Below are 24,379 nucleotides of genomic sequence, written 5' to 3'. Positions count from 1 at the left end.
GTGCATGGTATTTCCATAACTGTGAGATATACGCACTTCACGATGATGGCAATGAGGACATTCACCAAGACGTAGCAGCAATCTATCTGAAATAATACCTATTTAAAGTAGGCCTACCATTCATAATTGTCTAATATATTGGATTTGTGGGAAGTGTACATAGCTTAAACTGTATGTTTAAACTGTATTTCGAGTTTAATGTTGTCATGTCGAAATGAAAGTCGACATGACATTTCAACTTTTTTCTCAAAATTTCGAGTTTAAAGTGTAATCCAGCAAAAATTGATCCAAGGGTGTTTTTCTGAATTAAAACGCATCAAATAAGCTGTGGAGACAGTCATTTTCGTTGATCAACCACTACAGAGCTTGGCCTGGTATATGCTAAAGCCCCAAATCGCAAACGGTGGATTAGCTAACGACAGTAATCTAAACGCTTCCCAAATAGCATTTTTTTTTAAACCAGTAATATTGTTCAAAACGGCACCAAACCTCTTGCTTAGTAGCTTGCTTAGGGTCTCTACACTTAAAACGAAGCACCAACAACCTAGTTAGCGAACCCGGAGTTTATTACAGAAGACTGAACACTTACCAACTACACACAATTGCGTGCGTTGCAGTGCTGGAGACTCATCCCATTCACTTTACATGGGTTCACGTCATCCGTTGCCGAACAGAATTGTGGGCTGTTGCAGCACGTTTCTCCCGTCGCTCGCGTTGAAAAGTTCAGCTGTTGCTGCACCGACAGACGGCACCGGCCAATCAAGCCAATCGACGGACGGCACCAACCAATCAAACCAATAGCTACCGTCGGGAACACCCACTGGCATGCGTTGACGGAACGCAACTGTGTGTAGAAGCCGTAACAGCACCGCAGTCACACTATCCGGAGAAATTCTTAGGTCACCTCTATTAACGAAATAGGCCCCCCATTGTTTACATGTGTTGAATGGAAGTCAATGGGAGCTGTAAATTCTTAATAGAGGTGACCAAAGAATTTCTCTGTTTAATGTCGAGCCTATAAACTATAAACAACAATATATACAATGCAGAAATAAATGTATTCATAAAATCATTCACTTTCTTTGCTCAACAATTGAAACTTAAATAGTTTACATATTTATATTGGTTTCCTTTTACAGGACCGGGATCTTGGAGATGAGTATGGATGGAAGCAGGTTCATGGTGATGTGTTTCGACCATCAAGTCACCCCATGATGTTTTCTTCGCTCATCGGCTCTGGCTGTCAAATATTTTCTGTGTCTCTCATCGTCATTGTTGTGGCCATGATTGGGGATTTGTATACAGAGTAAGTTATTTGCATTACTATTGTTTTTTATTATTTATTTACAATTTAGTCATTTTTATACAGATATACACACACAAAGGACAAGGGGGAAAAATAGAAAGTGTAATAGTGGACAAGACAAGAACACCAAGACGGGCATTAATAGACTTAAGGGGAAAAAAATTACTAGAAATGCAATTCCAAGGAATTACAGTGCATGAAAAGGCAAAAATTGTGACGTAAAATATCATATAGTTAAAACAGATAATGCATAGTTTAATGAAAGTTGATAGTGTAAAAGTAGACTGTTTAAAAGTTGAATGAAACTATCTGTTTAAAAGTTGTTGATAGACTGATAGTTTAATGCAGGGGTGTCGAACATACGGCCCGCGGGGCATTGCACAATGATTTTGAACGGCCCGCACATCAGTCCCTCAACAACGAGAGAAAACTTCCCTTGTGTGTGTGTGTAATGTGTATCACACCAAATTGGCCCACCAACTATGCACAGTATCCCATTAACTGCATGCCATCAGGCTATTTACAATTTTCTATCGCGTAAAGTTAGTGAACACGTTATCAAAATTAACGTGCACACATTTTGTTTGAGCAGGAGACAGAATACGCACGCAGGCACAACTAGGCTACTTGTTGTTTTCTTTTACTCGGCTATCTAGATATGGTTATCAGCACACAATGTTGAGTTAATTCACAAACTCATAGGCTACTCATCATGGATATCACAAGTTTAAACAACGAAAACAGAAAGGACTGAGGCAGCCAAGCTAGAGGAGTTATTCCAGATGGGCAAGAACATGGTAGGCAATTGGTGTGGTTGTCAGAACGTTAGACTGCATTACAGCTGTTTAAAGCCAGACGTCACGATACGCTAGAACAAAACTAAAGGTAAGTTTAGCTATAGGGCTGTATCAATTTGTCCAAATGAATAGGTCATCGTAGACGTTGTTGTTGTAATATTGCATGTGGATATTGTTATGCTATGTAGGCTACTTTTTTTGCAATGCACGGGCCTAAAACCGGGAAACGGACAAATATTGTACACGAATGAATTTGTTTTTGCGGGGGTGGGGGTGGGTAGGTGTGCGTACCATAGCACTCTCTCTCTCTCCCTCTCTCTCTCTCACTCTCACACACACACACACACACACAGTACCTTTCTTAGCAACAGTTAATTTTAGTGGTGAGCACAAACAAGTGTTATGGACATTGTTATGCACATTATTGACTGCAGTTTATTCTCATCAATGTCAGTCCATGAATGAATATTGATCAGTTGTTAACTAATAGGCCTAGAACTTGAATTTGAAAATGTTACTGTTGTAGGCTGTTTGTTTTTTTTATTTCAGCCACACTGTTTTAAAGTGGTTGGGACCATTATTTCACACCAATTTTGAACAAGCCATACTGCAATACTGATTTCATGGTTCCACCATGCACATGTTCGCCGATTATGTGGCCCTCAGTAACCTAAAAATTCAATGATGTGGCCCTCTATGAAAATGAGTTTGACACCCCTGCTTTACTGCATGTTGATAGGCAAATAGTTTAATGGATGTTGATTAGCAGATGGCAATTGGCCAAGTTGAGCAGATGGCAATTGATACAGGTGCAAATCAGTTTAATTGGCTCTTTGTGGGTGCCTAGTTGAGCAGCTGACGGTTCATACCGGTGCAAATCAGTTTAATTAAAACTGCAAAACCGTTTATGATGTCATAATGCTAATGAAAAGTCTATGGGGGAAAAAAAGCTTGTTTTTTGTTAATATCTCAAATGGATCAGATAGTTTAGTGGATGTTGATGGACATAGTTTAATGCAGTGTTTCCCAAACTTTTTTTCCTTGAAGGCCCCCTTGCCTGTGTCTAAGACAAGCCAGGGCCCCCTACCCGAACTCCTACCCGCATACACACACAAAAATAATAAAGTGATTAATTACAAACTTATAAGTTCAGAGGTAATAAATAGCTACATGAATTTAAATGTGGAACAAAAATATGGAATAATGTGGAATATTAAATGAAATGTGGAATAAAAATAATGTTAATGCAAAGTCAATAGGGAAAAATAAGCTTGTTTTTTGTTAATGTCTAAAAGTATAATGTTTACAAAAATGAAAAATACATTGCTTAAGTGTCCTTTTCAAGACCTACGTTACAAAGTTTGAATGAAGTTTCTACGTTAAACAGTTGAAGCTGAATTAGACGCAGAAATTTTGGTAAGAAGAAGACTTTGGATAACATGCACTGATTTTCATGCACTGTAATAATAAACGAGACATTAACAGACATCACATAAGAGGGAAAGAAAAAAGGGCATCTCATTATTATTAACATTTACAAATATCCGTATGGCTGTGTGTATTAGGAATGTCATGAGAACCGATACTTGCGATACCTTTCGATTCTAAAATGAAAAAACATAGACGATGCCAATTGTTCGTCGCAATCGTAAGCTCATATGCCAATGTAAGTATCGGTGCTTGGAGGCAGTATATGCCTCAGTGTTCCTCCTCAGTGAATGATATAACAAGTCATCTCATGTGAAAGAACACATAACAAAAACATCAGGACATAAACCACTTATCAAAATCATAAGTTCTGAATCCAATACTCTCAAGCCCCCCTTTCAAAGGCTCTATTTTGGCAATCAGAAACGGATGGTCTGAGGCGTGTAGTTTATAGACATTAAAGGTGTGGCTAGGGATGTAACGATTACCGGTATAATGGTAAACCTTGATAAAAATCTTGACGATAATAATTACCGTTTCAAATATCATAATTATTGCAGTTGATTACCACGGTGTGGAAACCGTGTGTTTAATCCTTCCCAGCTTCACCCAGGCCTGCTTTTGACATACAGTAGGCCTGGTACATTAAAAAAAACTGGTACCCTACTGATTCTGTTGTCTAATTGATGGATTTAACTGCGATACGGATTAGGTTACACCTGATTTTAAAAGGCGGAAACATTTTCACCGCAAAACGTGTACTGTCATGTAGCCACTCTGCGTCTTTTTATACCGCGATAATACCGAAAACCGTGATAATTTTGGTCACTCTAAGCGTGAGGTAAAATTTTCATACCGTTACATCCCTAGGTGTGGCCAGTCCACATTCACTAATTTAATGGCGTGATTATGTGATCAAACGTTGAGCGCTTGGCGCAAAAGGTTGTTCTTATGTTTTCTAATTAGTCATGGGTGTGTTTTGGGCGTAACATCCTTTAAACCAATGACAATGACATCTTGTCATTCTCTTTAACAGCAAGCAGTGCAACTTCAAACAGCGCATTGGTATTTTGATAGTCAGCGGCGCATTTGAAGGAATCTGCTTGCAAACGAGACCGTATGGAACAGGTATTACACTAAACCATGCTTCACTAAAACCTGTTTGTGACTAGCAGAGTATAGCCTACATGCATTTGCACTCTTCTATTATTTGAACTCATAGGCAAAGTGAAACTAACTTCACCGTGGCCTCACTTTCACTATTAGCTGACAAGGGGTTTACCATCGAAAACATAACCTAAAAATAGCAACACGTACCCCAATAATGTTCGAACAACTGAATAAAAATCCTAAGAATATTTATCCCGCAGAGGAGTTGCTGCTTATATCTTGTGACCGTGCTTCTTCAGCTGTGCTTTATATGCGCCTTAAGCTATAGACCAGGTTTTTCTTGGTCAGTGGCGTGATGAATTTTAGAAGGCTTATTTATGCTTCTGCGTCGACTCCACGCTGTAGCTACGCTGTCACTCCTACGGCGTCGTGACCCTTCTGGAGTTCTGCGTTGGGGTTGCTTTGCATCTAGCTAGGGTGTGTATGGCTTCGAAGTTCTGTGTCGCCGGTGTCTGCATCGCTCACCACCGAAGCGCTAGTCAGAACTCCATAGACTGTTGTGCTGAAATATTAATCTTATTTTTTTGGCCTTTTCTTGCTTAGATTTTGTAAAAAGTATCGAAATAGACACAGTAAAATCCAACGGGCTAGTTGCTGTAACCAGAAAATAAGTCTGAGGTTATTTGCGAGGTGTCTGCCAGCCAGTTTATGTTATGTTAGCAAGCAAACTTTACCACAACTGCCCTAAAGGTACTGCTTGCTGGCAAAGTGCTAATTTTGAAAATGTTACTGACAAATAGACACTTTACAAATGGATAACCCCGTCATGTAACCAAAATATGTCTTTGTTTATTTGCAAAGCTTATGTCCGTGAACTACCATGTTGTTCACAGTAGGCTGCTTGAAATACCAGCTATCAACACACAGGACTAGTTGACCAATTACAATCCTTGCGGTCTGCGTCGCCTCAACGTGAGTTTAAAATTTTTTGGGGACACATATATTGCTTTTAGAGCCAAAATGCCTGATAAGAGCCAATTAGTCCCGAGGTCCTAGAGTTGTTTGTCAAGGGGATGGGTAGGTCCTCCTTCTTTGACAACACCCCAATAGAGCCTCAGAGAAGCCCGATAGTCATTAATACCCGACTAGAGTATCAACACCTGAATAGAGTCAATAAAACCGGAGTAGAGTAGTTATCATGCGAATAGAGCCATAACGCCCGATAGTCATTAATATTCTAAATAGAATATTAACAACCGAATAGAGTAATTAACACCTGTGTAGGGTAGTTAACACCCAAATAGAGCTTCAGAGAGCTCAGCCCATTCTGTCTATTTTTGTAGAACGACAGGATGACTACTTTACAGGTTCCCCCTTTGCCCAGCTAAGGACAGCAATAGTACTACAAGGAACAATAGTACTCACCCAAAGAGTGATTTGTCACATGAGTGTTGATCACATCAGTGTTGATCATACATAGGCTTAAATTTTGGCAAAAATCCAGTCTCGGTAGAACCTCCATGGTTTCCATGGTAATTTTGATACCACAGATGAATGAAGACCCAGTCAGACCAATGGTAGGAAATATCCGGAACAGAGTTTAATTTACAGTGATGCGCATCAAAGGAGACAGCATGACTTCATCTAAAGATCCACCAGCTGCTCTAACTACACAAGGAAATAGTTAGGGTTTCCCCTAACTTTTTCCCATCTCACGTGGACTGAATCAGACTCTGATTAGTGGCAACCTGGCAATCCGGAGCAGATTGCTACTGACACAGGCATGCAGAACAGTGAAACACTGCAAAGTGATAATATTCTCTCTTATGTCTAAATACAGTCACATACTGATATACACAGGGAAAATACAGGAACAGAATGAAATAAGAGCAGTCATCTCATTTGTGGAAGAACACATAACAAAAACATCAGGACATAAACCACTTATGAATATATAAATAATAAGTTCTGAATCCAATACAAGTTCCTAGTATGACCTCAGGGTGCAGACATGTACTTAATTTGGGTGACTTAAAAAATAGAGGCTGACTCTCATGTGCAACTTACCATGTTTTAAGCAGAATTTGTAGAAATGGTTGTCAGTGCATAGTCACTAGTTTTGCCATTAGTGTTATGGTTTTCTTCAAATAAAGTAAGTGATATAAAGTATTAGTGTCGTTCATCAAAAATAGACATAGTATTAGCATCACAGTAAACTATTCACCGACTGTTTATTTGTAAACACCTCTCTGTTACATTGTTTTATGATGTAATATCTTGGAAATGAAAATTGCGTTTTTTTAAATGTGTTAATGTTAATGTCAGTGTGTCAGTATCTCTAACTAATAATGTGATTTTTTTTTTTGCTTGCTTGCTTGTTTGAGAAAATGTTAAGGACTTTTCTTGTTGGAAATGATATCTCCCACCCTGATTTTTAAATCTGAGGTGGTCAGGTGGGACGATTTCGTAAATCTAAGGAACTGACATAAAATTACCCTGTTAGATTATGCGTTCAGTCCAGGGGCCTGTACTACGAAGCGGGGTTACTGGCTTATCTGGGTAACTTCGAGAGTAACTTGATCACGTGTGGCGTAACTTCCCGATTAACCCGTACTACGAAAGGTGGATAGGTTTTAACCGAGGTATGCTGCCATGGCAATTTACGCTGCATCTCAAACCTGCTCCGACCAGGTTATGTTCTTGGTTAACCCGAGGTTTCCGTTAACCACACCCTTTATAAGTACCACCCCTCCACTAACAATTTCTCCCGAGACATGTCGGCGTACCTGGATGATCCATACGACATTGGAGCGCAAATCGTGAAGCACTCTTTTCGCATGCGAGGGGTTTGAGAGACCGCCAGAAAATATATATAGCCGGACGATATTCTCTATGAAGATATAGATTGTCAGCCGAGGGAATTCGTTATCTTTGTCAGATGATCTAGGAAGACGTCTCATAGCAATGCCCGTACGTGGACATTAATGTATTCCATCGGTGATGCAAGAATACTGTATGTCCGAAAATAAATCGGACATAGGCCTACAGTATGCTGAACATCTGAGCAAGAATAGCCTAAAATAAATCGGACATAGCCTACAGTAGGCCTAATAAATTAAAATCACAATTTTAACAAACTTGTTGAATTGAATGTCATATTACTGTACCCTGCACATAAAGGCTACACATTACCACAGCACCAGAATCCGACCGAATGCCTCCCTCAACCCCCTCCATAATCGGCCTTCCAATATTATTTGCGATGGCCAACTCTTCTGCTACTGTAAAACACTCTGGTGCCTTTTCTCCTACAGTAGTGTTCAAAGGCCAAGTGATGGCTATAAGCTAGGCCTACATGTTTTCATAATTAAGAAATATTAATGAAAGCTATAACTATATAAACCTACTATTCTGAATAATGTGTTTGTGTTTCATTTTCACCTGCTGCCATGTGCGTTTGGCAATGGTGTTGCATCTGAAATGTTCACAGGATTAGGCATACACTAAATCAGTCAATGGGGGCTACTTAAACATTCAATTATCCTTATTACTGTAATCTATATGCCCACTTCTGAATTGGGTTGCATCTGTAGGCCTTTCTATGAACTCAAAATAGGCTATTTATTTCAACTCATTCCAGACATTCCGCAAGCTACTAATCCTCCGTAACACATATTTGAAGAACATGTGGGAATAAAACTTTACTTTTAGGCATTTAGGCTACCCGGTCTGCAATACGTTGCCAACAGCCTTGCCTTGCTTTGTTCACTGCCGACGTATTTGATTTTTGTCGTAGAGTGGGTTTTAATTCCTCATAACTTGTCATAATAATTGTGCATTCTTCATCCGTAAAATAAGGTGAACGCGTCATCACTGAAAGTGGTGATTTGCCCCTTTTATGTGAACGCGCACAAACTCCAATGAGGTTAACCCCGGCTCAACAAATCAACTTCATAATCAGCGTCGTAGTACCGATTAACACCACTAAAGATAACCAGGTTTTGTCAACCCCGGTTTAACAAAGTAACCCTGGGTTACATCTGGGTAGGTTAAGCTCCCTTCGTAGTACAGGCCCCAGCTCTTCAGCTTAAGCAATCCGCATGCTTTGTTTTCTGTTACCTTTGTTTTCTGTTATAATTCCCAACAAGAAAAGTCCCTGCTCCAGCTCCAATGGCCGTGGTCTGTCCACCACCCCCGGCTGACTCAGAAACGGCTCTTGTTTGCATGCCTGCCCTACCCCCACCTCCCAGCCTCCCAGTCTCTCCAGCTCTGCATCCCGGTGACACCCAACGACCTAAGCCACGATCAACTCACACCCTGCCCCCGCCTGAGGCCTCCTTGCCTGTTCCTGTTGAGGTTTCCACGACTCTGGCAGCCTTGACAGGGACATCAAGGAGGTGGTCATCCCCCAGCCCCCACACCCCCTCAATACCAGTGCAACACTCACCTCCATCATCACAGGCTATCGTACCCCCACCATTACTGGATATTGCACCCCTCCCCCACATGGCGATCACAAACAAGGAGGAGACAACAACCTCAGTCAACAGCCATCAGACACACAGATCCCAGATGCACCCCTCCCCCTCCCCTTCCCTTACACCCCCCATCATCACAATAGATCAAGTGAGAGCTCAACTAAAGAAACTGCACATCAATAAGGCAGCGGGGCCTGACAGACTGTATCCAAGGCTACTCAAGGCCTGTGCTGCTGAACTGGGGGAGCCACTGAAGCACATCTTCAATTTGAGTCTACGCCTTGGACAAGTTCCAACACTGTGGAAGACCTCATGTCTCACCCCTGTCCCTAAGAAGCCACACCCTAGTGAGCTTAATGACTACAGACCTGTCGCTCTTACATCACATGTGATGAAGACAATGGAGTGGCTGGTCTTAGGTATGCTCAGACCCCAGGTATGGCATGCACTAGACCCGTTACAGTTTGCATACCAGGAGAAAGTGGGCGTGGACAATGCCATCACTTATCTTCTACACAGGACACATTCTCACCTAGACAAGGGGAAAAGTGCTGTGAGAATCATGTTCTTTGATTTCTCAAGTGCTTTTAACACCATCCAACCCCTCAGACTGGGAGACAAGCTCTTGCAGATGGGTGTGGACGCTCACCTGGTAACCTGGATTACAGATTACCTGACCGAGCGACCACAGTTCGTCAGACTGAAGAACTGTCTCTCTGACACTGATCAGCAGCACCGGAGCGCCACAGGGAACTGCGCGCTCTCCAGTCCTGTTCTCCCTGTACATATCTGACTTCTGCTACAACACCGAGTCATGCCACATGCAGAAGTTTTCTGATGATACTGCAATTGTGGGGTGTATCAGGAACGGGCAGGAGGAGGAGTACAGGAGCCTGGTGGAGGACTTTGTGCAATGGTGCAAACTCAATCATCTTTAACTCAACACTTCAAAGACCAAGGAGATGGTGGTGGATTTCTGCAGGTCTAAGCCCACTCTGCACCTACAAGTATCTGGGTGTCCACCTGGACAATAAACTGGACTGGTCAGCCAACACTGACACACTCTACAAGAAAGGGCAGAGCAGGCTCTACTTCCTGAGGAGGCTGCGGTCCTTCAATGTGTGCAGCAAGCTCCTTAGGATGTTCTACCAGTCTGTTGCTGCCAGCGTCCTCTTCTATGCAGTGGTATGCTGGGGAGGAAGCACAAAGAAGAAGGATGCGGAGCGAATTGACAGGCTGGTAAGGAAAGCTGGCTCTGCAGTGGGAGCTGAACTGGAGTGCATCACTTCAATATCTGACAAAAGGACCCTGAACAAACTGATCAACATCTTGGACAATGAGTGTCACCCACTCCACAGCACTATTGTTAAGCAGAAGAGCCTGATCAGCTGGAGACTTTGCTCACTGCCTTGCACAACAGACAGACTGAGGAAGTCATTTGTCCCCAGGGCCATTGAACTGTTCAATGCTTCACTTAAGGGAAGAGGAGAGGGACTTCTCTGCATAGTCTGTCTGCCTCTTAACCCCCTCCATGTTTGGATACTGTCTGTCCACTACCCACTTTTTACCACTGTCTTTCTGCCTCACTGTTTGCGTGCTATATTAGCACATATGCATAACCCCTCTCTCCATGCCACAGCCGGACTGTGGCCACACTTTCATTAATATATATATATATATATATATATATATAGACTTTATTCTTGCACTGTTGGACTTACTCATTTGCACTATCACCATGACGCTCATTCACACAGAGCACCTTACCTTACTATGCACAGAGAATCACAGGCTCAGTCCCTGCCTCAGTCATTGCAAGCGCCTCTGATTGATTAATCACCACTATGTGGATACTGTTTTTAGAATTGATTTAGATTAAGTGTTAGTTAGTATAATTTGTATTTTAGTATATTTAGTATATTCTTTATTTTCTACTGTCCTTATTGCTTAGTTGTGTTTTTTATATTATATACTTTTAATTACTTTTTCTGCCGTTAGTGAATGTGTGTGTATTGTCTTTATGCTACTAAGACCTTGAATTTCCCCTTGGGATCAATAAAGTATCTATCATCGTAGTGTCCATTATCCTTTACATACATAACAACAGTAGGTTGATGGTAAAACAACTCCATTAATTGCAGAGGGAGTGTTGTAGATCTTGTTTGTCGTGTACATTTGTTAACCTATCCTATTATCGTCTGCAGGAGAGGATCCATGTTGAGCACAGCTATCTTTGTGTATGCTGCCACATCTCCTGTCAATGGATATTTTGGAGGAAGTTTGTATGCCAAACAAGGGGGTATGTGTATTTTTTCAAAATTTCAAACTTTAGTTTGGGAGCGAAAATACATTAATTGGAGTTAACTAAACTGTTTTTTGGGTAAACGATGAAATGGCTTATACTGAAAGCGCAAAGGGCATGGCACCAAATCAAAACAAATGACTTTAAAACGCTGACAAGGCTCAAAATAGCATTTGACTTGTGGTAGTGTGGAGTGGTCCCTACACACAAATTGAAGCATTGTAAACTTTAGATGAGCTTGTTGATGAGCTTGACACCCTACTGTCTTCCATTCCTGAGAATGACTGTCCCATGCTTGTCCTTGGTAACATGAACATCCACATGATAATCAAGCTCTGTGTCTCTCATACATTTCTTTGAACTACAAACTATGAAAGTTTGAAGTCATCCTCCTCAAATAGACCCTAGGTTGTACAACGGGTCCACACTCCTCCAACTCACAAAGCAGGTAGAGAGCTTGATCTCATTCTCGCTCGAACCAGTGACACAGATACCCTAAGGGCCCAGTTATACTCGCCGCACCGGACCGGTAGCGTGACAATGTGACGTCAAAATGACGTAGATCTCTCTGGCGCGCCAGGGTTTTGACCGTGTAGCACACGGTAGCGCACCACTCATTTTTTTTCAGACGAGCGCGACCAGGCGGAAACAGGAAGATGGACTAGTTCGAGGGCAAGCCAGTTGCAGTGTTTTGTTACAGTCGTGAATTTTTAATAGTTTGCTGGATAAGTTAACAAAGTTACCAGTGAGAGTTGCAACACATGGAATTAAGAGGAAAGAATAGAAACGATTTATTTTCAAATAAAGGATATCTATTAAGGCCTGAACAAAATCTCTTTCCACTTCAGGAAATTACACAAACTCAGCCAGCTGCTAGCTAGCTAGCCAGCTAACTAAACTGTTTAAATTATTAAAATTTCCCTCGGGAGGATAAAGTACCTATCTATATATCCATCTATCTATCTATTTATCGACCTGTGCACACACCTTGGAAACTACATGATAATGATGATGGTAGTTGTGAATAGTAGCAACCAAAGTCTGAAGTACCATCACAGAGGCTAGCTACTGGTGTTTCTTACTGCAGCTTCTTCTGCTGTGTAAGTAGTTAACGTTAGTCTTTTCACAACAGCGACACCTCTGTTCAGGAGAATATTGCAACTAGTGTCGTGACCACGACGCGCGAGTATAAATGGTTACGGCGCTTCTGTGACGTCACTTTGTCGCGCTACAGGTCGGGTGCGTCGAGTATAACCGGGCTTTAACAGTTACCCCTCTGCACCACTCCGACCTCTATTTCATACAGTTCAATGTGTGCCACGTGGAACAGCCGTCTGTTCCTCCACCCATGGTCTCCTTTTGACGCAACCTCCACGATCTCTCTCCTGTCCATTTCTCCTCTCTAGTAGCCTCTGCTCTTCCACCTTCTAGCACATTCACCTCTCTTGAGGTTAATGATGCCACAGAGTCTCTCTGCGTACTGGCCTCAGCCGCTGAGAGGAAATGGCACAAAACTAATTCACCTACCGATCTTTGAAGTTACCAATCGTTACTGTCCTTGTCATCCAGAATCACTGCTGCAAAGAAGGCTTTTTACGATAAGATCCACAGTGCCACTGACACCCATAAACTTTTCTCCACCTTCAAAACTCTACTCAATCTTCCACCTCCTCCACCAGCTACCAACCTCACAGCTGACATCTTTGCGTCATTCTTCACTGACAAGGTAGCAGCCATCATTAGTCAGTTCTCTGAACCAAGCAGTCACAACCTACCTCCACAGACTAAGGACACATCAAAGAACCCTACATACAGCAGTCCAACTACATACACTCAGGCTGTCACTGGTGCATCATTTCCTTCATTCACCCCTCACTGAGAGTGAGTGAACTGAGAGGGTGTCTAAACTTCTAACATGTAGCTGCCCTACTACATGCCCACTAGACCTTATTCCTACCAACCTCCTCCAAGACATATATCACACCAGCACATGCAATTAACCCTTCACTGGCCGAATTTCTCTCAAGGAATGATCTCCTTAACCAGTTAAAGAGTAAAAGAGTTAAAATCTGCCAGAGCAGCAACTCAGTCCTCAGTTCTCATCTTGCTTGACCTATCAGCTGACTAACACGGTCAACCACCGCATCCTACTATCCATACACTCAAACATGGGGATTTCAGGCAAAGCGCACTTCTGGTTTGAATCCTACCTCACCGAGCATTCGTTTAATGTGTCAATGTTTCACTGCCTAGTCACAGGGGTGCCCCAAGGCTCAGTGCTGGGGCCCCTTATCTTTGCTGTGTACACTATTGGGCCCAATTATCCACTCACATGGCTTCTCATATCACTGCTACGCAGATGATAAACAACTAGCTATCCTTCCACCCTGATGATGCCACAGTCTTGACACGGTCTCACACTGTCTCTGACATTTCCACTTGGATGAAAGAACATCACCTCCAGCTAAACCTCTCTAAGTCTGAACTGCTGGTCTTCCAAGTAGGGATGTTAACCGGTAGCCGTTTAACCGGTGGTTGACCGAATCAACGTTGACCGGTTAAAATTTTCTGCCGCCGGTTAAAAAAAAACAATAAAAAAAAACACTATTTTTAAAGCTCCCGAATGCCAGCCAGCGTCTGTTATTACACTGTGCACACACGTGTTATTGGTGTTGTATTGTATGGGGCGATATGATCACTCAATATCTAAAAATGATAAATGTGAGCATGAGTCGTCCCACGGCGGAATTAATTAAGCGCAACCACGACAGGAACTTATTGCAAAGGATTTTGCGCAGCACGCTACAGAGGCTGTTGGCAATCGTAAGTTTTTTTACAAAGACGTTGGTTAATATACTTTCCTGTAACACCACCAAATGTAGCGTTCTCTGTTTGTGACTTTGTAATGTGAGCTTTTTATAGCCCGAGCTCGGTGCCGCGTTGCATGGAAGGTCGACGTTGTGCGTAATGTGTGCCTGTGCGTGGGTGCGCAGGGAAAGCAATTATTTTTCTCCCCAAAACAAAAGCCTTATTCCTCCACAAGTAGTGGACAATGATTGGGGAAAATGTATAATACAAAGGGCACGAACTAACATTGTGTGACGGGAGCCTAACCATTCTAAAATGGGGGGGATAACTTGTTTCACGGGCAGAGAAAGACGCGCGACAGGACACGGGTATCATAAATGGCAGTTATAGAATTTTCGGTGACCGACTTTAACCGGTTAATGAGGCTCGGTGGCCGGTTAAGATGTTTTTAAAATTTCGCCATCCCAACTTCCAAGCCAAGCAAACCATACATCACAACACCAACATCAAAACTGGCACCCTTTTACACCTACCAAGTTAGCAATAGATTGATGACCATCTAAGCTTCTCTGACCATGTTGCCTCTGTCGCCCATGGCAGTTCGCACTATTCAATATAAGGACAATTAGACCGTACCTAACCCAACATGCCACTCAGTTCTTAAGGCGAGACACTACAGGTGAATAGGGTAACATTTTTAAATAATAAACATCACCATGAAACTTCCTCAGTTGATTACTTACACAAGTATGAACAAAAAATGTATTACAAGTTTTTGAAATACGAATGTTTAATTATGCAAATTAGGCATTATCTCATTAAATATGCGCAAATTTGCATATATTTTCGGTAGATAGATCTGAACATATGATAAAGCCTGGTACACAATTATTCTTTCATTTTGTTTGCATACAAGATAAAAATAAAATTACAGAGGGATTTCAGGTTATCTGCTTTCATTACCTAGGAAATCAGAATATACTGTCCATAGCCTTAAAAAATTTTTGCCTTATATTTTTGATTAAAATGTCACATAAATCAGGCCAGGAATGATTTATTAACAAATCCCTCTGTAAATATCTTCAGAATACTGCTAAGTGTATAACTGGAAAGTTTGGTGTACATAGGTGCTACATAGGCTGAGATGTTTCTACTGGAAAATGATAAAAACTCAATTTGAGAAAACAGCCTCGGAACACAGCCAAGAGATTCCGTTCTCAGCCTAGACTCGCCTTTGAACTTTCGCGATTGGTTGCGGTTACAAAGGAAGTGTCCATATTTGGATAGCATAACGTCATGCAGGAAAAACAGAGCTTTCCAACGGTACTACACATGTTATGTTTTGTATCACGGTCGCGGTAGAGCATGAAACGTTAGAAGACTAACTTTTGGTGAATTTAGGAGAAATATACAGGCGCGAGTAGACAAAATGTAATGAAATAAACACCTAAATGTGTAAATCGGGCTTTGTTGTTGTAGTAGTGTGAAAGAATACATGCTAAGGTAGCAAATTAGCCCAAAATCTCGAAATTGACCAGTGCATGAAAAAACGATGTTTTCACCTGCCGTGTCTCGCCTTAATACGGACCATGGTTATCTCACACCTTGACTACTGCAATGCCCTCCTCACAGGCCTTCCTGCTTGTTAACAGTTAAAACTGTTACAGATGGTCCAGAACACTGCGGCCCTGTCTGGTCTTCAATCAACCAAAAAGGGCACGTTAGCCCGCTGTTCATTGAGCTCCACTGGCTTCCCTCAGCCACCCACATCAAATTAAAGTCACTAATACTGGGATAGAAAGTGATTGCTGGGTCTGCTCCCACTTAAGTGCCCTCATAAAGGCTTATGTTACCCCTTGGCCGCTGCGCTTCTCCAAGGAACGCTGTCTGGCACTGCTGCCCCACACACTTTTTTTCCATCAGTGGTCCCCCGATGGTGGAACAAACCGCCAAGTCCCATCAGAGTAGGGATGTCGCTCTCTGTCTTCAAAAAACTCCTGACAATACCTTCTTTCCTAGCACTTCTGACAACCTCACACACCTGATACTCATACCACACTCTAACCTCTCTTCTCCCCTCTACTACTTCTTTTACTACTTCTCCACCTAACCATACTTTGACTAGTACTTAATATGTAAGCACTCCTATCCTCTAGTAATAGTATTGACAGATGGAGTGGTTATTCCTAGCTATAGTCTCCTCTGCACTGAAGCTTAAATGTTATTCTATATCTGTAGCTCTGTAGCTTAATTGTTAAAGCAACACCAAATAACTTTCCCTCTGTCGCACGCACGCTATGTGTTTATCCAGCACCGGCTTTGCAAATAATGATGTCCACAGACAAGGTAGAATATGTTGCACGATTTATGAAAGTACGATGCATCAGATGCAAGTCAAATTTTCTAGTTTCTTATGTCTCATTCCATCGAACTACAGATCCACTACCCGATCTGGCAAACTTACATAGTGCGGTTATAGCCGATAGAGGGCCGCAAAGCGAATGTAGAAGTGCCAGTTACACTGTTACAAGTTGATGAACCACTGACACGATTTTGGAAACATTATTTTAAGGTACAAAAAACTCTTTGGTGTTGCTTTAAAATGCTTAATTGTTAATAGCCTATGTGTCATTCTATTGCTGAAGCTCTGTAGCTTAATTGTTAAAATTCTTAAATGTTAATAGCTTAAATGTTCTATCGCTGTAAGTCACTTTTGGATAAACACGTCTGCCAAATGAATAAATGTAAGTGTACAAAGAAGTTATGATATGGACTGTTCATGAAGTCAGTTAACTTAACTCGTTTTTCTGTTACCGCCATCTAGACTTGTTGCCATCAGGCCCATTCGATTTTGTGAAGTGCTGTGCAGATCTGCGCAGCGCTGCATGACATCAAATGAGCCTACTGACTTATGTCATTTTCCTCAAGATGGCGATGACCAGAAGGCGAGTTAAAGACTTCATAAATAGTCTTTTTTATAACCTTTCTATACACTTACAAATAGCTACCGGTATTTGTTTTGATGTAGTGCTATGCTCATTGCACTTTACTATAAGCCAGCTTGTTGATAATGTAAAAAATGGTCTAGCTCAAACCTGTCTGATTTAACATATTTTTATACCCAAATAAAAGTTTTAACTCGTCATCCATAAATAGAGCCTAGGTTGTTTTTTTACTCCGGATCATTCCTATAATTATACAGCTAATGCAAGCCATCATATCCATTGTATGATATGTCCTCTGTTCTAGGAAGGAGATGGATAAAACAGATGTTTATAGGGGCCTTTCTAATCCCTGCCATGGTGTGTGGTGTTGCATTTTTCATCAACTTTATTGCCATTTACTACCATGCCTCTCGGGCCATCCCTTTTGGCACGATGGTAAGTCCAAATCAGCCTTACAGAGCTGCTCTATGTACGTTTTATTTATCTGAATTACAATCAAATAGTCAAACAATTATAATAACATTATACCAAGTTTGGGTGCTGCTGGACTTTCACATCAGAAGAAATTAAAGGAGAAATCAGCGAGTTTTCACATAGATCTCCATTTCTCAAGGTCACCGAGTTCTGACGGTACAAAAAAATGAAAACAATCGGTTTTACCTAGCGAGTTGCTACACCACGACAGTACTCAGTGACTTCGAGAAGCAGAGATCTATGTAAAAACTCGATGGATTTCTCCTTTAACAACAGAATCAATACAAACCACACCCTGAAATTTGACTGACGTCTGACTTTGAAAAGGAGCGGCAACAAAAGTAATTTTTGTCAACATGGTCTATAGATGTGTACCAAATTCAGAAGTGGGGGTGGCTGGGTGTGTTTTAATCAGTAGCATCCAAAGAATCAGAAGAAAAAGGATTTTTTTCAAAAATTACATATGGAACCTAAAAGTACTTAATGTAGCACCCCCTACAGTTGAGAGGTCGCTGGCAGGATTTGAACTTGCCTACCAAGTTTGGTGCCTGTGTGACTTGTACTTCTTGCTGCCCAATCACTGTTAGGTAATTAGAAGAACAATATAATAATCCTTACAAAAACAGTAGTCGTAGTAGTTGTAGTCGTAGTGCCAAGTTGAACATTGTGCAATATGTTTTTGTCATTTTTACAGGTCGCAGTGTGTTGTATTTGTTTCTTTGTCATTCTTCCCCTCAATCTGGTTGGTACCATTCTGGGAAGAAACCTGTCTGGTCAGCCCAACTTTCCCTGTAGGGTGAATGCGGTCCCAAGGCCTATCCCAGAGAAGAAATGGTAACTGAGTAAATGCTTTGTAATAGTTACCTGTTTGTATATGTACAGTATATAATATAATATATCTATATATATATATATATATATATATATATTTACCTATTTTTCTTATGCTTACCAGGTTTATGGAACCGGCTGTCATTGTTTGTCTTGGTGGCATTCTACCATTTGGGTCAATTTTCATTGAGATGTAAGTGTCAATCTGTATTTGATAAAATGCACTATTTCAGTGTATTGAAGAAAATAATGTATATTGTGTTTGAATCAGTGGCGGACCTTGCGTTCAGTGGTTAGGCCATCAATGATGACTATTTTTTGACAAAAAAAAATAATAGGGGGTGTTCCGGGGGGGATACCCCCAGAAGATTTTTTTTGCATTTCAGCGTTAAAATGTGCAATTTCCCAGCATTTCACGGTGGGGGGAAAAGTTTTCTCTTTCTTACGCAAATCTGTGTAGCACTCTAGAATCTTCGTTAGACAAACAATTAATGTTCCAAACTGAATTCCTCATTGCTTAGATCTTTATTAAACGTCCCACATACTCGACACACCCGACCAGTAGCGCGACAATGTGACGTCACAGAAGCGCCGTAACCATTTATACTCGCGCGTGGTGGTCACGACACTAGTTGCAATATTCTCCTGAACAGAGGTGTCGCTGTTATAACGCTAACTACGTTACACAGCACAAGAAGCTGCAGTAAGAAACACTAGTAGCTACCTAGCTAGCCTCTGTGATGGTACTTCAGACTTTGGTTGCTAATATTCACTACTACCATCATCATTATCATCTAGTTTCCAAGGTGTGTGCACAGGTAGATAGATAGATAGATAGATAGATAGATAGATAGATAGATAGATAGATAGATACTTCCCGAGAGAAATTTTAATAATTTAAACAGTTTAGTTAGCTGGCTAGCTAGCTAGCAGCTGGCTGAGTTTGTGTAATTTCCTGAAGTGGAAAGAGATTCTGTTCAGGCCTTAATAGATATCCTTTGTTTGAAAATAAATCGTTTCTATTCTTTCCTCTTAATTCCATGTGTTGCAACTCTCACTGTTAACTTTGTTAACTTATCCAGCAAACTATTAAAAATTCACGACTGTAACAAAACACTGCAACTCTCGCTTGCCCTCGAACTAGTCCATCTACCTGTTTCCGCCTTGTCGCGCTCGTCTGAAAAAAAATGAGTGGTGCGCTACCTCACGCTACCTGGCTTCAATCCTGGCGTGCCAGCAAGATCTACGTCATTTTGACGTCACGTTGTCGCGCTACCGGTCGGGTGCGTCGAGTATGTAGAAGCCCTTACCCGGCCATCATCCTTATCAGCAGAAAAGTGAATAGGCTGCTAGGCTACTTATTTAACACCCATATTCATTACAATCTGCTGTCTGCTACTGTCCGGTGAAGACGTGCAATTTAGTCCATGTCATATTGAAAGTGAACACCAAGTGCGCTCAAGTATGGGTTTGTGCAGACTATTTTAAAATATTTAGGCTATCGGTTGCCTAACTTATGTTCATGACTTGCACGCACATATGGCACTGCCACAGGTCTACAATGATGTGTCCAAATCATTTAATAGTTTAATCTGACATCAGCAAACTTGCTTCAGACTGTTTGTAGGGCTCTCCTATTTAGCTGTAGGCTAGTTTTAACGTTAACGTTACAGTGCAACCGTTTTAGGTTGTGCTGCTGCTGTAATTACTCAAAAGCTACCGGTAATGTGGAACTACAGTAAGCTATCCTGTTTGCCAAACGTATTTATGAGAAAGTGTCTCAACAAGAAAGTGTCTTAATGTAATTGCCCTATGCTGCAACTAGGCTACTTCTTGTTGGCTATTTCAGAATGTCTGATGGCCACGCCATGGATTTCACCAATAATGTCCACAAAACGTAGATATATAAAAAGTCAGACTAACTAGCAGGGCAGGAAACCAAGGCAAATGACAATTTTCACACATATGCCGATCCAGACCGCTTCACCAAAGCCACATCACACACAACTTCAAGATAGCATACAATCTAGTAGTAACCAAGCACTGCGGTTTCCAAGCAGCACAAAAACACATTTTTATATAGAAAAGGGCCAGATCACAAGCATGTATTACAAGTCTATGTTATCAAATAAACATGAAACAAAACTTATCAATTCCTTCATAGGCTACAGACCAGCTACGTGCAGAGTTTTTTTAAAACAAAAACGGTCAATATACTGTCCATAACTATAACCATAGCCATGTCAGTGTGACATGTACTTTTCCAGTGAATATCAGTCTGACTGACAGACAGAAGATACCCACGAAGTTCCACAAGTCAAATAGATAGCGTCAAAATTCGTGATGAACGATTCCGGGTTTTCTTTTCGAACATTGCAGGCCCAACTGCAGTCAGTCCTGCCTACCTTGCCATAATAGGTTGATTTGATTGGCTAATCAGTCAGATGTAGCCATCAATCAACCCGAATCCAAACATATGATTTCTAATGGTTGCTTAGGTACCGAAAACGCAGTGATTCCTTGTGAAGGCCTGATGCGGGCCTTAACAAGGAAAGACATTTGATTGGATAAAACTGTATCGCACGCCCTCACTATTTGTTCACACAATCTGTCAATCAGATCACATAGCGGAAAGCGGTAGGTAGTAGTCAAGAACGATCGGGAAGGAGAAGCAGAAGCAAATAATAAATGGTAAAGTAAAATGTTATTAAGGACACTATTATTTTTCATTCGTTTGAAAATAGTTAGGCCTTCAGAGAAGGCCTTGACGGTCCGCCACTGGTTTGAATGCAATATTCGATATACATTATACATGCTTTACACATCTACTTTTAGCCATGGGTTTTGAGAGATTTTTGACATTAGTTACTCATCAGTAATCAAACACATTTTCTCTGTTTCTCAGGTACTTCATATTCACATCATTTTGGGCGTACAAGATTTACTATGTGTATGGCTTCATGATGCTGGTCCTGGTGATTCTGTGCATTGTTACTGTGTGTGTGACCATAGTGTGCACATACTTTCTTCTTAATGCAGAAGACTACAGATGGTAAGTACAGTCGTATGAAGAAATGTTTATATGAGGGGGGAACTTTGGGGTGGGCATATTGTTTTCTTATCTGAACTTGAATACAACTTTATTTCCTATTAATTAAGTTTGTGTAATGAGTCTGAAATTCCTCTCTGCAGGCAATGGACAAGCTTCCTGTCTGCTGCATCGACAGCAGTTTATGTGTACATGTATTCTTTTTACTACTACTTTTTCAAAACAAAGTAAGTATATCATACATTGTTTGAATTACAATAGTTCTGTTATTGGTTGCTTAAAGCCTCTTTCATATACACTTTAGCTCTAACAGGCATAGTAACTACAGCACATAAATCTGGCAGTGTAACATTTGAATGGTCTTTGTGGGGTAAACATTGCAAGTCAATATTAAAGAATGCTATGTCCCCCCAAAATATTGTACTATTATAATACTGATTTCTTTTTTTCACTATATTCTGTAGTGATTAGAGGATGAAAAAGGTAGTCAAGTGTTAAACTTATGACAATATTCCAAACATTACTTAAGGGATGTTGGACAACATTGCATCAGAAAGTAGAAAATAAATAATGCATGTATGAGGTAGAAATGCCACCACAAAACAAAGCGGAGTGTTATCTTTTGCTACCTAAACACTTCCCTTAATATTAAATGCGTCATACAAAGCAGTCTTCCATTTCCTTCAAGTCAAAGGTAGCGAAGCTGCATTTCTAACTGAATATGGATCATTTTAAACAGATATAGATAATAGCCCCACTAAGTTTTTTTGTTTTGTTTCATCAGCCAAAAGTGCCGCTTAGTTTTCATGATTTAATACAATGGCCCTGTTGCCAAATCGGATGCAGGAGTACCTGACGAAGTTTACTGAACGATAACAAAAACATGTTAAGTGACACAAACTTCTCTCTATAGGATGTATGGCTTGTTTCAAACATCATTCTACTTTGGCTACATGGCTGTGTTCAGCACTGCACTGGGAATAATGTGTGGTGAGTTTAATAATGTCCTATTTACACAAATAATTACATGTTTTGTTTAGCTGTTAGTTTTAGTTTGTAGTCAAATGCTTACAGTAGCTCTGTATATATTAAGGTTATTGTGTTGCATTAAAATGATATGTGTCCCCTTCTTTTCTTCAGGGGCTGTTGGATACATGGGAACAAGTGCCTTTGTGAGGAAGATATACACAAATGTTAAGATTGACTAGTTCAGTCAGTGATATTTGGACACATGAAAGATCTAATGTTTTTTTCCCCCAGAGGCAGGCAACACTTGTTTTCAAAAAAGTGATTGTGGTATCTTACCTTGTATAGATCTTACTTCATTTTCTGGATTATTTGCCGTTAAATGACAGAAGTGCACAGAAAAAAGGACAGCAGTGTTTAAATATTTTCTAATCAGCTACTTCCAATCACCCCTTTCCTGCAATATAATAAGTTCCTATGGTTCATTTAAAAATACTTTAACACATTTCCCTCCTCTTTCTGGCAGATGTCTCACCCACCAACTGTGAACATAGTTTTATTGATGGAATAATGTAGCTCTCTTCAGTGAAGAGGCCAAAGTATATTGAAAGCCTTTATTCTATTTTATGAGACTATCAGAGAGTTGGATTTGTGTTTGGATTCTGTAAGTCACATATGATGCATCACACATCTGTAACATTTCCATTGATTAGATATAGTTAAAGTTCTAGTAACATTTTAATTCTGTTTCCAATCTGGTTCAAATTAACTTTAAAGTGACTCATTTGATCAACAAGCTTTCACAACAGAACGCTACGGTTTCTTCATGAGAATAAACGAAAACTGGAAAGGTTTTGTGGCGGACATGCCTACCAGTCTCATTTATACATTTTCTCATCTGCTCAAAGATAATATATGGATGGGGTATATGTAAACAACCTTCATATTGTATGGATCTAGATTCCCAGACTATTTTGATGTACAGATGTGCTGAGGGGGGAGAGTTTTTTTATATTATTATTGCTATTACTATATTTAGTCTTTTTGGGGAAAGGGGGGGTGGAGGCACTATTAGGGAGGTTGGCTTTGTTACATCTTGCCTGAATTTGCATGACATTTTCTCCTTGACAAAGGTACTTCAGAGTCTCTTTTTGGGCCATCATTACATCATAACTTTGCCTATGCCATGTGCACTTCTTTATCCGAATAGTCTTGCACACAGATGTAGTCATAACCATGGGGAATGGGAAGTCTTTGTATGTTTGTGTTTTCCTTTTTTATTGATTTAAAGCTTTAAAAAGCTCTCCATGTTTTGGATGGCTGAATACCTTGAGCTGTCTTCAGTATCAGTGACCTGAATCATTGTCGTGAATGTCATAAGAAATGGCAATCATGCTGATTTTCAACAAACGATACTGCACAAATTGAAGTCAGTGTAAAATTATTTAGATGTTGTTCCCAGGAGTGCTACATTGTGCTTAAAATGTGTTTTATATTTCATGTAAATACAGTAGGTATCTAAAAAAAAGGCTTTGCCAGTTTTAAGACAACAGTCCTGATTGTTTAATTTCTATATTCATCTGGCATTTTCCTTGGTTGGCAGGACATTTTAAAACCAGATGTGAACTTGTTGTAAAAAGATGGAAAATAAACCTAATATCTATGTATATAAGATGTGTTTTCTTTTGATCATGATTTTTTGTACATCTGTAATGCTATTCAGTTATTGGAGTATTGTTCATGTGTCAAGTCATTTTTACTTATGTAGATAGATAGATAGATACTTTATTGATCCCCAGGGGAAATTCAAGGTCTCAGCAGCATACAGACAACACAAACACATTCTTTAACAGCAGAAAGAGTAATTAAAGTATATAATATAAAA

The 24,379-nt window shown here is 40.5% G+C and overlaps 1 protein-coding gene across 1 annotated transcript in view; it reads left to right on the top strand.

Moving 5' to 3' along the window:
* Positions 1-24,166, top strand: part of tm9sf3 (transmembrane 9 superfamily member 3) — a 64,363-nt gene extending 40,197 nt beyond the window's left edge. The window contains exons 7-15 of the mRNA XM_076285273.1: positions 1,140-1,306; positions 11,324-11,418; positions 17,479-17,609; positions 18,343-18,482; positions 18,604-18,672; positions 21,385-21,531; positions 21,672-21,755; positions 22,442-22,518; positions 22,669-24,166. Of these exons, the coding sequence (XP_076141388.1) occupies positions 1,140-1,306; positions 11,324-11,418; positions 17,479-17,609; positions 18,343-18,482; positions 18,604-18,672; positions 21,385-21,531; positions 21,672-21,755; positions 22,442-22,518; positions 22,669-22,736 (978 nt within the window). The 3' untranslated portion in view covers positions 22,737-24,166. The remainder of the gene's footprint in view (positions 1-1,139; positions 1,307-11,323; positions 11,419-17,478; positions 17,610-18,342; positions 18,483-18,603; positions 18,673-21,384; positions 21,532-21,671; positions 21,756-22,441; positions 22,519-22,668) is intronic.
* Positions 24,167-24,379: the final 213 nt, after the last annotated feature.

The sequence above is a fragment of the Alosa pseudoharengus genome, unplaced genomic scaffold (assembly GCF_046254945.1).
Source record: "Alosa pseudoharengus isolate Yale_2024_CS ecotype anadromous, Long Island Sound unplaced genomic scaffold, YU_APseudo_1.1 YU_APseudo_1.1_scf_15, whole genome shotgun sequence".
In the NCBI taxonomy this organism is placed as follows: domain Eukaryota; kingdom Metazoa; phylum Chordata; class Actinopteri; order Clupeiformes; family Clupeidae; genus Alosa; species Alosa pseudoharengus.
The sequence above is the reverse complement of the archived record's forward strand: the minus strand, read 5'-3'. Positions and strand labels throughout refer to the sequence as shown.